Source organism: Anneissia japonica, unplaced genomic scaffold, assembly GCF_011630105.1.
Source record: "Anneissia japonica isolate Jap-2015-1 unplaced genomic scaffold, ASM1163010v1 scaffold287917_len653891_cov171, whole genome shotgun sequence".
In the NCBI taxonomy this organism is placed as follows: domain Eukaryota; kingdom Metazoa; phylum Echinodermata; class Crinoidea; order Comatulida; family Comatulidae; genus Anneissia; species Anneissia japonica.
In genome coordinates this window covers 140,444-154,101 of record NW_022747660.1, presented here as the reverse complement: position 1 = coordinate 154,101, position 13,658 = coordinate 140,444, and the positions used below count along the sequence as shown (strand labels likewise).

At 35.3% G+C, this 13,658-nt stretch overlaps 1 protein-coding gene across 6 annotated transcripts in view; it reads left to right on the top strand.

Moving 5' to 3' along the window:
• The first annotated feature begins 4,840 nt into the window (after window positions 1-4,840).
• The window catches only part of LOC117120536 (elongation factor 1-delta-like), a 20,783-nt gene continuing 11,965 nt past the window's right edge, over window positions 4,841-13,658 (top strand). For 2 of the 6 annotated variants that reach the window (XM_033265551.1, XM_033265549.1), the window contains exons 1-5: window positions 4,860-4,979; window positions 8,023-8,171; window positions 9,132-9,209; window positions 10,232-10,237; window positions 13,019-13,115. In XM_033265551.1, the coding sequence (XP_033121442.1) occupies window positions 8,049-8,171; window positions 9,132-9,209; window positions 10,232-10,237; window positions 13,019-13,115 (304 nt within the window). In that variant the 5' untranslated portion in view covers window positions 4,860-4,979; window positions 8,023-8,048. Of the gene's footprint in view, window positions 4,980-8,022; window positions 8,172-9,131; window positions 9,210-10,231; window positions 10,238-13,018; window positions 13,116-13,658 lie in introns of all 6 variants that reach the window. The other 4 variants (XM_033265550.1, XM_033265552.1, XM_033265554.1 and 1 more) reach the window with 4 other exon arrangements.

Genomic DNA, 13,658 nt, shown 5'->3' with positions numbered 1-13,658 from the left:
ATTTACTAGGCCTATAAATAATAACTAGCCCAAGGGGAATATCTTTTGTGTTATTTTGTCTAAGTTCCCCTTAACGTACAGGTAATAATAATTATTATTATTATTATCATTTCGGCATTACATGTAATTAACTTGGTCTAGCCTTGTAATCAAGAACCTGCCGATTACTATTCCTAATATTAATAACTATCTCATTTTTACATTCATTTGGTGTTTTGCCATTTTGACAGGTCTTATGGCATCCATTATTTTAGAGCTGCCTATTCTCAGCTCTTCTCTTAATTTGAAAATAAGTGTCATTCTGTTTCATTTGATCAGTGATGAAGAAAAACACGCTTTTCCTTACTCTTTGTGCTTTTCCCAGAAAGCGTTTTTAGTAGGCCTAGGTAATTATGCAAAACCCAGGCCTATAACTAAAAAATTAAAATTGTCATAGTATGTAACTCAAGTTAAAATAACTCTTTTCATTACTCGTGCAGCTTAATCAAATATTATATGTCATTTTAAACGACCCATTGGTATTAACATGGTAACATCAATGTATTTAAAAAAATTAGACAGCGACGTTCTCTCAGAAGTTGTTCTGTAGACGTTTATCTGTTGATGACCTTTTGACCTCCTGAATTCTGCAATGAGATTTTCGGGTTGATTCAGCCGAGACGGCCCGAGTGGAGTTTCATGTAAATGTATCGTACGGGAAAAAAATCGCACTCCGGCGACTATAGGTGGTGAGCATATTTGTCGGGAATATTGTTGTTTAAACTGCTGTTGATCAGGGGCGGATACAGGATTTAGCAAAAAAAAAAAAAAGGTAGGGGGAGGCACCAAAGTAAAGATAGAAGACCAGCCGAGGTACGAAGCACCGAGGGGTGGGTTGGGGAGGGGTCCCCTCCGAAAATAGGAAGAGTTTTTTTGAAATGGGAGAGGGGTCCCCTCCGAAAATAGGAAGAGTTTTTTTGAAATGGTACGCCCTTAAAAGCTCTTACAGAGCATCTTACAACAAAGAAAGGCATCTATTATTTAGAAGGGATATGCCTACTTTTACTTACTTAAACTTTCTTCGTAGCTATCCATTGCGCGATGTGACATAGAATCAACCTTTCTATGGAATTGAGTATCCATTCAATTATCTCAAAATCCCCCATAAATCCACCCCTGTTGACTATAACTGTGGTCGTTGGCATGATTTGAGATGCAGAGTGGAATACCATTCTTCTAGGTCAATATCAAAACGAGGATAGGATATTTCTCTTGGGACAGACGAGAGCTCCAAACCCTGGACAGACATTTCCAACTTTCCTCTTCTTATATATTGTCTAGGCCTAGTCCAACTGCTCTTTCTTTTTCTTACAATTTGCACCTTTAGAAGTTCTTATCTGAGTTTTCAAGACCTGCAATGATCCTGTCATGCTAATCTCAATCGGCCGACGGCCAATAAGCTAACCACTACCCATACCACCACCACTAATATTTGCATATGCTATTCTGCTGTTATGTAAATATTCACATCAGTCTTGCCATGAGCCAGTCTCTGGAGAGAGGATTATCTTTTCCGCCGCACCGTAGGCCTACCACCATTCGTAATGTTCTTATATAATCATTTTTCATTCAAAATAAGTGCCTCTTGAATTTAATAAGTTTCCATAAGAACCCCTCGATTTTCATCTATTTCCATAAGCGCCCCCTCAATTTACACTCTGTTTTCATAAGCGCCCGTTTGAATAAGCGCCCCTCAGAAAGTGCAAAAAAAAAAATATTTTAAGCACCCGGGCGCTTATATCCGCGCGAGTACGGTATTATACTGTAATTATTATCCAGAGGTGACGGAACTAGGGGTGCTGTGTTATGGAGAGTAATGTGTGACCGGAAATGGTCTGCATCAGTTGGTTGTTACCATGCGCCAGTGATGTTGGAGTATATACAGTAGTACAGCAAGATGAAACTATTATGTAGGCCAAATGAATAAAGTTCGGAGTTTGTCGGGTAGTGAAATGATTATTGTATATTTTAAGCGCTAGCTAAATTCATAAGTGTAAGCTAAATTACGGTGATTAATTTAATTAGCGAAGATAAGGAGACAATTATTTCGAATTCCCTCTTTCCAAGAGGGGAATGCTTTGTGAAAATGAGTACCCCGCCGTACTCATTTTCACAATGAAATACACAAAACTGGTTAGCTAACAATATGCCAAATACATGAACACCTGCGAAGGAAGGTTCAATCAACAGTTGCCCAGCAAACGTCTGTACTGTATGGGGGTGGGGGGTGCTACTGATGTACTGTGTAGCGGATGAGGATCATCATACTGTACAGTACATAATAAGACTAAGCCCAGGCCTAACTTGGCAGTGCAATAATATGTGATAGAAAGTACACTTTCGAAAGAAATAAATTAAAATAAAATAAATCAAAAACAAATAACTAAGAATAATTCAGTTGCAGAGGTACCGTACCTTGTAGGTAAACAATGCTAACAATGCGGCTCTTGTATCCCTATAGCTAGGACAAAAGCATCCCTGTGCAAAGCAGTGGTGTTTGTTTATCCATGAAAAAAGCACACCGGGATGGTAAGTTTGCCCATGGAGGAAATATATTAAGATATTTCCTCCATGGTTTGCCTTACCAGGAAAAGGTGACGTAATCCAGAGGTGACGGAACTAGGGGGTGCTGTGTTATGGAGAGTAATGTGTGACCGGAAATGGTCTGCAGTCAGTCGGTTGTTACCTTGCGCCAGTGATGTTGGAGTATAGTACAGCAATATGAAACTATTATGTAGGCCTAATGAATGAATAAATTTCGGAGTTTGTCGGGTAGTGAAATGATTATTTCACATTTTAAGTGCTCCTTAAATTCATAAGTGTAAGCTAAATTACGGTGATTAATTTAATTATCGAAGATATGGAGACAATTATTTCGAATCCCTCTTTCCAAGAGGGGATGCAAATGCTTTGTGAAAATGAGTACGTCGCGGTACTTCTCCAAGCAATGGATAAAGGAAAACTCACAGCTCTTATTCTGCTTGATCTTAGTGCAGCATTCGACACAGTTGATCACTCTGTCTTGCTGGATTGTCTAAAGCATTACATTGGTATTGAAGGCAATGCTCTGCATTGGTTTTCTTCTTATCTTTTTGGTCGGTCACAAAATGTTTGTGTTGGAAACTCCAAGTCTGATTCTTTCTTTTTGGATTATTCCGTTCCTCAGGGGTCTATTCTTGGACCACAATTGTTCACAATCTATCTGCTACCAATTCGAGAAATTGTTTCAAGGTTTAATCTCTGTCATCATATATGCTGATGATACTCAAATTTATATATCCTTCAAACCTAAGAAGGAAGAAGTTGAAGTAAAGTTTGAGTCTCTCAAGAAGTGTATTGCTAAGCTAAGAAACTGGATGGCCAAGAACTTTCTGAAACCTAACGATGAGAAGACAGAATTCATTGTTTTTGGGTCTCCTCAACAGTTGAAGAAATGTCAAGATCTCATATTACTATCGGAGGATGTTGGAGAGAACATACACCACATGTAAAAAACCTTGGTGTTTTTCTGGATTCAACGATGACCATGGGTAGACATATTTCTAAAATTACCAGCTCATCTATATTTCACTTCCGTAATATAAAGCGAATTAGGAAGTACCTCTCAAGAGATGCTACGGAGCAAATTATACATGCATTCGTCACTTCATGTCTCGATTTTGGAAATTCCCTTTTTATTGGCTTGCCGAAGAGTTCTTTACACCGTCTCCAGTTGCTGCAGAACAGATCCGCCAGAATTATAACTGAGACGAGCAAATTTGACCACATTACTCCAATTCTACAACAATTGCACTGGCTGCCTGTGTATTATAGGGTCGTTTTTAAGATCCTTTTAATCACGTATAAAACGCTAAACGGTGAAGGTACAGAGTATTTACGTAGTCTCTTGGTGTGGCATGTGCCATCACGAAATCTTCGTTCAGGTGATAGACGATTGCCGGTTGAGCCCAGGTCCATGAGGTCATGGGGTGACAGATCTTTTGTAGTTGCGGCCCACCGTTTGTGGAACAGATTACCTCTTGAAATAAGATCAAGTTCGTCGACTGCTTTGTTCAAACGTGCTCTGAAAACACATCTATTTTTTTGTTGCTCAAGGAAATTAATTTATTGTGAATTGATTTTTTGTTTTGTTTTGTTCTTTAATTTGTTTAGTTAGATGCTCACAAAACTGAGAACACCTGTGAGTTATGTACCAGCCGGTCTTTGCACCTTAAATTGCTGGTAAACGGAAGCAGTGTGACGGTTATGGTCGTTTTTCTGGTAGCCTTTAGTTTAAAAAGATAAGCTTTTTCATGGTTTTCACAAGCGCCTTGAGCACTTTAGTGGAGATGTGCGCTTAATAAATCTTATTATTATTATTATTATTATTATTACAATGCTAACAATGCGGCTCTTGTAGCCCTGGCTTGGGCAAGGCATCCACGTGCAAAACAGTGGCGTTTGTTTATCCATGAAAAAAGCACGCCGGGAAAGTTTGCCTTACCAGGAAAAGGTGAACGTATCTAGCTTATGACGTATGCATGCTAAGTAATGTGAGTGTGACGTCACAAAAAATGAATATTTTCTATTATAACCAAAATATTAATAACTACAAAGTTTCTGGGCGTAAATTCCCTTAATATGAATGAAGGGTTGCTCAATCTCGCTTGCCATACAAATTACAGCTCCCACTGACGTCTCAGTCGAGAAATACGGGTAGCTGTTTTCTCGCAAATCTGACTACAAAACCATATCCAAATTTCACGTTCCACTATTTTGGCCCTGAGTTGTGCTTCGCACTCGCCGCCGAGGGCGGCGTTCCGGGAACCCTGCCAACCCTGCGTCAAGAGTGTTCTTGAAGCCATTTTCATAGGTTATATAATCTGCTGTCCTTTTAGACACACGTCGTTGACCACACTGGAAATTCCAGTGGGTATACCATATATTTTGGAGTTTTAGTGGTATTAATTTTGGATTTTTTTGTTCATTTTACAGTTAAATATTTACATTTTGTATTCATTAATTGCTATCTGCAAAATGTATGATTTTATGAAATGTAGTTACTCAATAAACAGTAACCGGCATGATATCGCGTAAGTAGGCTAGGCTCCCCTACTACTACTAAAGAGTAACTGTGAATCCAAACTTCTGCATGGCAAACTAGGCCTAGGCCAATGCTACAGCACATAACCTTAGCTAGGCCTAGCCGATGCAGATCGGACCCACAATGTAATCGGGCCATTTCTGAACGGTGGGGACCCAACTGGTCGGCTCGACGGGTCGGACCCATTTCTATCTTGCCTAGCTCGGGTTAGGCCTTTTGAAGGAGTGATTGGGACCATTTTTTTAACTGATGATAGATCGGGAACACTTTCGTATTTGTGAATGTGATACTTGCATACTACTAACTAGCCTTGACCTAGGCCTAAGTGGCTAGGCCTATAGCCTAGGTATTTAATATCCAGAAAATTTGGCCGGGAAACTGAGTGTTTTTTGTTTGTTATTAAAATGTACACTCACTACACTTACTTCAAATAGAATAGACTATTTGTTTTAGTGAGATTTTTAAAAGTTTGTTAAACTTAGAATTACACTCGTTTCTTTAATGTTATGCCTGGCTGGCCTACTGTGTTTCCCTTGTCGAATTGACTTAAACTAAAACGTTTTTTGTTCTTCCCCACATTCTTTTTATTACTTTTTAAAGTCCAGATTATTTGTGTATCATACGTTTGTTTTCTTTTTTATTGCGTTTCCATACCATTAACGTTCTGATCATATGTTTCTGTTCTGATATATATTTCCAGCAGGGTTGTTAGGGAAAAATTTAAGCATGCCTTACTAAGCTGTCAAATTGTAGGGATTAAAAACTGTTTAGTGCGAGCAGTGCTACCGTATGTGCGAGGTTATATATTATTACGATCGTATGGGTTGCAGTGGTGGTGCCAGCTCTTCCGCGACTGGGGGATGGTACCTTTGACAGAATAAAAATCCCATAATTAACACAAAACTGTTATTTTTTTTTATAAATAAAAAAAATTCTCCGACAAATTTTATCGTTGAGCTTGGACGCCTCGTTGGGGAATTCCTGGTGCTACCCTGCTTCATCATATCACAGTAAACATGCAGTATGTTTTATTTTTATTTATACATAGGCCTATATGTATTATTATAAACATGATCAGAACATTTATGGTCAATGGAAGGCAGCAAACAAGAAAACAATCGTATGCTTGACAAATGACATGCTAATTTCATAAATCTCCATTTTATTGTCAAATAATCGGGGAACGCAACAAACGATGACAATACATGTCTCAAACCAATCAACTTGCATTTACATTGTTTCTGTAAAGAGAAAAATAACACCAATTAATTGCTGCGAAGCATCCAATTCATATTCTTGACAGCAATTTGACCTCTGAAAGGTCATTGTTTGTCAAAAAACAAGGGCCTTAGACTACTGAAAAGCGGAGTTTCCTTCTTTCGTTCTGCCGGGTAAAATCAATTACTTTAGGCGACGTTTGTAGACTACCCAACACGTACCAACGTCCGCATGTCGCGCTAGCCTTATCCTACTCTAGACTAGGTAGGATGGTATAGGCCTAGCCTTGAAGGGACGAAGGTCCCAATGAAAAACAACGTCACTCCTTGATAGCTAACATTGTCTATTTAACATCACAATAATTCATTATTAGACCTATTGTTATTTTTTGAAAATCTCCACAAATCTCAGCCGATACCTCGCACAACTCGAATAACGTCTCGTATCTATTTTCGTGATGTCATGGCTCGCTGGCTCACACTTGCGATGTCTCGCACTTGTGATCAAATAACACGCTGGCTCACACTTTGCCAACACTCTTTGGCAGTCAACTCGCCCGTAGAAAACCCACCCTTGGAAACTTGCCCCATAAAAAAATGTACACTTCCTAGACCATGCAGTCTTCAAAATAAAAATTGTAACCTTTGGTAATCAACTACATTTTCCACATACATAGAAATTTTTGAAACTTTATTAAAAAAAACCTAAACCATAATTCACCACTATAGACACTTTTTGGCAAAAATGAAAAATTACGACTTTGTTACCCAATGAGAAGTGTTTCTCATATTATTTGTTATATTTTTATTATTCATTATTTTCACTTGACTCGCATAATAATTTTGTTTGAAGAACATTTATATGCAGTTGTACTTCGCAGCACTTCACTTGCAATTTGCAATTTCTAGTATACTGGATAATGTTAGTAATCAAATGAAAATAATTGGTAATAAAATCGAGTAGGGGTTCGCATTCACAAAATTGAACATAAAAACAATGTTGTAGGCTTAGCCTACTGTATATGTAGTTTGGGTCCAAATAGATTTTTCATGTTTAATTTTTGTGTTTTACAAAATTGAAATTTATTCTTTATACTGCCAACCCAGACCAGGGAGCTGTGATACAAGTATAAATGTAGGCCTACAATATGTACGCTATTCCTAGCTGCGTACATGTGCACTCCTAGCTACCCCGCTGCATAGGCTGGCATCACAAGCCTGTGTGACCTTTCTCTGGGCCTAGGCTAGATTTAGTGTTGCAGTCCGCTCAGTTCAAGACTTGTTTAAACCTGGTTCTCACGAGAGCCCTATTATCTGGATTGTCAGTCTGTCCTTGGTCCTCACTGAGGATCTCAAAAACCAACTCAAATTATGTGCGAAAAATTGCTAAGAAAATAGATCCGCAGAATTGTAAACTACTACATAATACATTGGTTGTATATTGATAAATACTCAGATAGGCAAATGCCTAATTTAAAAAATAAAATAAATAAAAATTTCAGAACGCAAAGTGTTCTAGTTAATTAACCCTGCTTTAATCTGTTTGAGCTCACTATTGCCCACTCTCTCTACCAGAAATTGTTCTTGATCGTAAACCCAACATAGGGCAGCAGGACATACAGTAGCACTTTTTTTACCATCTTAAGCAATAATTAACAAAACAAAATTTCTTTGAATTTGTAGACTACGGTATCACTTTGAAATACTGAATGAAAATGGCTGCTCATCAAATGACGCTTGATTCTGTGTGGTTTGACAAGTTTCGTGTTGAGGATGCAGAGAGACAATACCAGGAGAGGCTGGCATCTCAACATGCAGGACTAGTTGTTGAGGTAGTGGAATATTCATCCTCTCAAATTTCTTTTGAGTTCTATTCTCATAACTTGTCTACTGACTCACATACCTGTAACATTTCTTTTTAATTTGAAACTCTGCCTTGTGTAGGTTTAAACATGAAATAATTGAAAACAATGTTTGGTATGTTACAGTATGCATTCTATTAAACAGAATCCATCAGTTCATTGCAAATATTTAAAATTTAAAAAAATATGGGCGACCAAAATTCACCATTGGACTAACAATTAAAGATATACTCTGCCATCAGTCGTAAAGATAATTATCTGTACAATTTTTTAAATTTCAAGCATTTAGCCTACTCCAGACAATGCAGGTACTTGACTGTATTTTAATTTTCAGAATTTATTTCTTAATTTATCAATTTACATTAGCAATATTAAAATCTTAAGTACAGTACCTCAAACAAGACAGATTTTTCTGAAAAGTTATCTAAAATGAATTTATGGGACTGATATTGTGAGTTATCAACATTTTTACTAAGGGTGTTCTTCCATACCCATCATGAAATGTACATTACATTTACAAATCTAATAAATTGTTGGTTAATAAAAGTTTTGACCATGTTTAAAATTCCTGATGATGACATAATTAATGTTGAAATATTGAATCCTGACACGATGGCGTGCATTTCGATACTTGGAGTATGTATTATACTATCTTATGTTTAAAATTGATTGTTTTCTCATCCACTCTGTACCATTTTCACATGTTCCTTCAGCTATTATAAAAATGTTGAAAATCGCACAGAGACTTTTAATTAAACGATCATTTGTTTATATTTGTTGCGTTGTTGATAACACAAGAATACACTCTGTTGTTCTGTTTTGATGTTTTTAACAAATTTATAAGAAGTTGAATCAATCTGCTTCTGGGACACCAATGTATTTCTTGTGACACTAGTGTGTGCGTTCTTTTTTCTTTCCATTCATTTCCAGAGCTCCGGTCCCACCAGCCATATTGTCAGTGAGATAGAACGTGCCCGACAAACCATTCAGTCCTCACTCCGTAGCGATGTGAGTAACTATCGCATTCCTTCCAACAGCCTCTTTTAGCTCAACCTATGCACACCCCCTCTATAGTTTCTTTGCATATTTTTTTCCCTCATGTCTGCTCAGTTGCTACAATCATAGTGTTCTGTTGTGCTATGTTCATTAATGATTTCATTTTTACTTCCATCTTACAAATTTTCTCAATCTCGCACATTAGAATTTAACCGTTACTGGGAATTTTAACTTAATACATTTTGTGCGTATGTGAAGGACTGATTGAAGCATAATAGTGAAAGATATGATATTTTTTTAAGAGTTAACTGTAAGTTTAATAGGAAATAATTTATGAAAAAAGGTCAGTAAACATAGGGAGAGGGGAGAGAATGATTGGTTAATATTAATGAAATTATTTTAGATTATTATAAATTCCATCAAGAGTGACAGATAGACTTGTTTTTGAAATTATTAAACCAAAGATTTCTTAGTATCTAGAATTTTACAATTTACCACCATTTTGTTTTTTTAATAAATGAATATTTCCATTATTAGGGTGCTACCGTACTGTACTTAAAGTAATTTAATTGCACGGATGATACACCAAAAACCAGCTTAAATTTTGTGGAAGATAGCTGCACAGATTTGTAACTTCTGTACAATAGTAAACTTTGGATATATATTAAGGGATAGGATCAAGGGCTAATTTTTTGGGAAAATGTGTGCAAATGTTCTTATTTTCTGAAACGTGTGGATCAATTTCTAGGCCTAAGATCTTAAAAGAGGGTATAAAATATTCCCCGTGCAGGGCTTATTTTACACAAAAACATTTTGCACTATATCAAGTTGAACTTTATTATTATTATTTTTACAGTCTGGTCTTGTTCAATTGTTAATTGTTAGATGGTCTATGCTTGCCATCTAACAAGAATTTGCTAGGTAGTTGTGCATGCCTTTTCATTAGACTTCTATATCAGTCATATAAGGTGCTTCATTTTATCTTACCTTTTTTCTTCCCTCTTATCAACTTTTATGATACATCGGTCTTCAAGTTCTTGGTAATTTATATATTCTGTGTATCGTGGCATGGCATTGTCTTGTGAAGATGAATGTTGCTGAAATCCATATTTGCTTACACATTTTTTTTTTTTTTTTTTTTTTTTTAACAAGAGAGTTCAAGTTCAATGGTTTTTTGAGACCCTTATAAGTTCTATAAACAAGTGTCTTTATGATGAGGCTTTGGTGGAGGAGTTGTTTTTGGTTATATGAGAAATCTTGATATATTAACATTTATTGGTTCACTCCTTTGGGTCATTCCGGCTCAAAATCAGCCGGAAATTTTAAAAAGTTGCGATGTGACCCCCCCTTCCCCCTTGGATTTTCCTTTAAAAAAAATCTAAAAATACCTTGACATTGCAAAAAAAGAATTAAGAAATTTCAGCTTCAATTTCAAAGCGGTTTGTAAGTTATGACATCACCTAAATTACTTAAATTGAAAGCTGCTTGGAGATTAAAGGTATTTTAATAATTTTTTAAAGGAAATTCCGATGGAGGAGGGGAGGTCACATTGGCATGGTGGTTGATTGGAGTTGGAGTGACCCCTTTATAACAGAGGAACACTCTCACAAGGAGAGGTTCGACCCATACAAAACTGATGTTTTTTTTTTTGTATGATGAGATAACTGTGCTACAGTACAGTAAATGTTTTTTTTTTGTATGATGAGATAACTGTGCTACAGTACAGTAAATGTAGGTATGGGATGTTTAGTTCATTGTGTGTTTTGTTTTAAAATATTAAAGGCTGTTACATTATTATACATTCTCATCTGTCATTGAGTGAATTTCACTGCAGGAAAATATTTGCTGCTCAAACCCTCTAGTAATTTATTATATCAACTTTCAATTGAAAATGAAATAAGAATAATATTTCTAAACAGTCTATGCAAATCTAATACATTTTTCATATTCTTTAGAATGGATTCTTACAGTAGATTATACATTTTCTAAATGCTATATTTTAATACTTAAATTAGCTGGTTATAAACTTAAAAATATTAGTATTGTACTTGTAGAGTTCTTAAATCAATAAAATCTTCAGACTGTTTTTCAGTGGAAGTTAATAAGTTATTTATTTATTTTTTTAAATGGGCTATCCCATGTTTTCATTTTTCTATAGTTTATGACATACCCTATATCGTTCTTATATTCAATCCTTATCATAGGCAGGTTGTTTGCTTGTAGACTAATACTAAAAATTTCTAGTCAAGAGTATTGAATGTGGTGTTTTTAAAATGACCTTGTTAATGTTATGCAAATTAAAATGTTGTGTGTCATTTTCTGCTCTGCCATGAAGTGATGTTTTTAGTAAAAGCTGCAGTGTTTGTATACATGTGATGCACATGTTAAAACTACTGCTGCTAAGCACATTTCTTTCTCCTTTTGATTATGGTTGAAGAGAGTGAGAGTGTCGATGATGCTAAATACGATGGTGACAATGCTGCTGATTGTGATGGCACAGATGAAAGTTATTTTAGTGATGATGATGCTTGATTTCTATGATGATAGATTAACGATTGTTATCATGATAATGATGGTGATCAGTATGAGAATCGTGGTTATCATGGCATCAATGATCATGATAATGATGGTTGTTGTTATGATCATGGTAATGATGATTGGGATGATAGTTACTGTATGTTCCAGTCAAAGAGTATTGATGGCTCATCATCATCATGGCAGGGTTCGAATTTCCCCACAGCACCGACAGCAAATGCTGTAGAAAGGGCCTTCTACCGCTGTTGTCGTGTTCATCACCGTCATTATCATTATCTTGTTCATTACCATGTTTTAGTGGTGGAAAAGGTAGAAAAAAAAGTAAGAGGTGATGTTAGATAATGATTCTACACATACTATACAGCAATGATGAAGAAGAGTATACTGTATACTTATATTATAAAACTAACATGAATTTATAATATCTTTATTATTCAGTTAACTATGATAGTTTGTTCCTTCTTTTGTTTTTCTCCCATTTTTTGTTTGACTATAATGTGGTTGTATATTTTCATTAACCATTGTATTGTATCTTATATGGATATTTCAGTATTGGATTTCTTTAATGTTAATATTCACTTGGGCACAACTTTTCACTTCCAAAATTGCTAACAAATACATATAAAATTTTACTCATAAAAATGCAATTAATATTCTTCATGAAATTAATTTAGTAATTCTATATTATTTTAAAAACTGCTTTGTTAAAAGTATATTTTTATTTATTTTAAATCTTTAGGTTTGGTGTAGTATCTTGAATGTTAATGTAAAATTGGCATTTTATTATTAAAATATATATATAAATATAAATGTATTGTAATATGTAATGTAAATATATCATATATATATATATATATATAAATGTGGATTTGTGCATTGTTGATAATATCATTCTGCTATTTAGAACTAAATGTGTAATTGTTTTATTTTTATTCAATCTGGTGTTGTAGCAGATTATTGCTGCAAACATAATTTTGACTGAAACGTTAAAAATCTAGTTGGCCTTCTCTGTAGGTCTTACAGTTTAAAGTATTTCTCTCAATAAACCAAACTTGTTAATATTTATTTTTTATAACTTTGACTGAAATGTTCACAATCTAGGCAGCCTACCTTCACTTTAGATGTTAAAGTTTCAAGTATTTCTCTGAAATAAAAGTAAATTTGTTAATATTTTATTTTTTATAATTTTGACTGAAATGTTCACAATCTAGTTGGCCTTCTCTTTAGATGTTAAGGTTTCTAGTATTTTTCTCTATAAACCAAACTTGTTTAATATTTTTTTTTAGGGTGTAGGGTTGAGCGTAGGCGTTGGTGTGGATACAGCTGGTGTTTCAAACCAAAGGATTGAAGCTGTTGAAAAAGAAAACAAACTCTTGCGGGAAGGTAAAGGACTAGTTTAATTTGCAGATATTACAAGATGTCCATTTGTTGCAGTGGTGCAGAGGTACTCTCTTTTAGTTACCAGAATCATGGCATTCATTGTTTGTAAAACTTGTGTCCTTGTTTTCTCCGAAGCATCACAACAGTATGTATAGTAACATAATTATGTGCCATATAATAGAGGTTTTGCGCCAAATTACTATACTGTTTGCTCTTCATATTCAAATTTCAGGAAGTGATTTCATCTACAACACAGCACTTAACAGCACTTTCACTTTTTGTTACATTGTCATCCATGCAACAAAATTTGTCTGTTACTTAGGATCCAAAGTCTTTCCTAAGATGTGGTTAGTCTCCTGGAAATTTAATAAGTATGGTTTCCAACTTGTGCAAACAAGCAAAAGTCTCCTGTAAATTTATTCCATTTACATGTACAGTACTGTAAATTTTGCATATTTATACTACTTAATCAGGCACGGATCCAATAGGGGGCATGTGTGACATGTGTGACCCCTGTTTCTACTACTGTAGTATATATATATATAT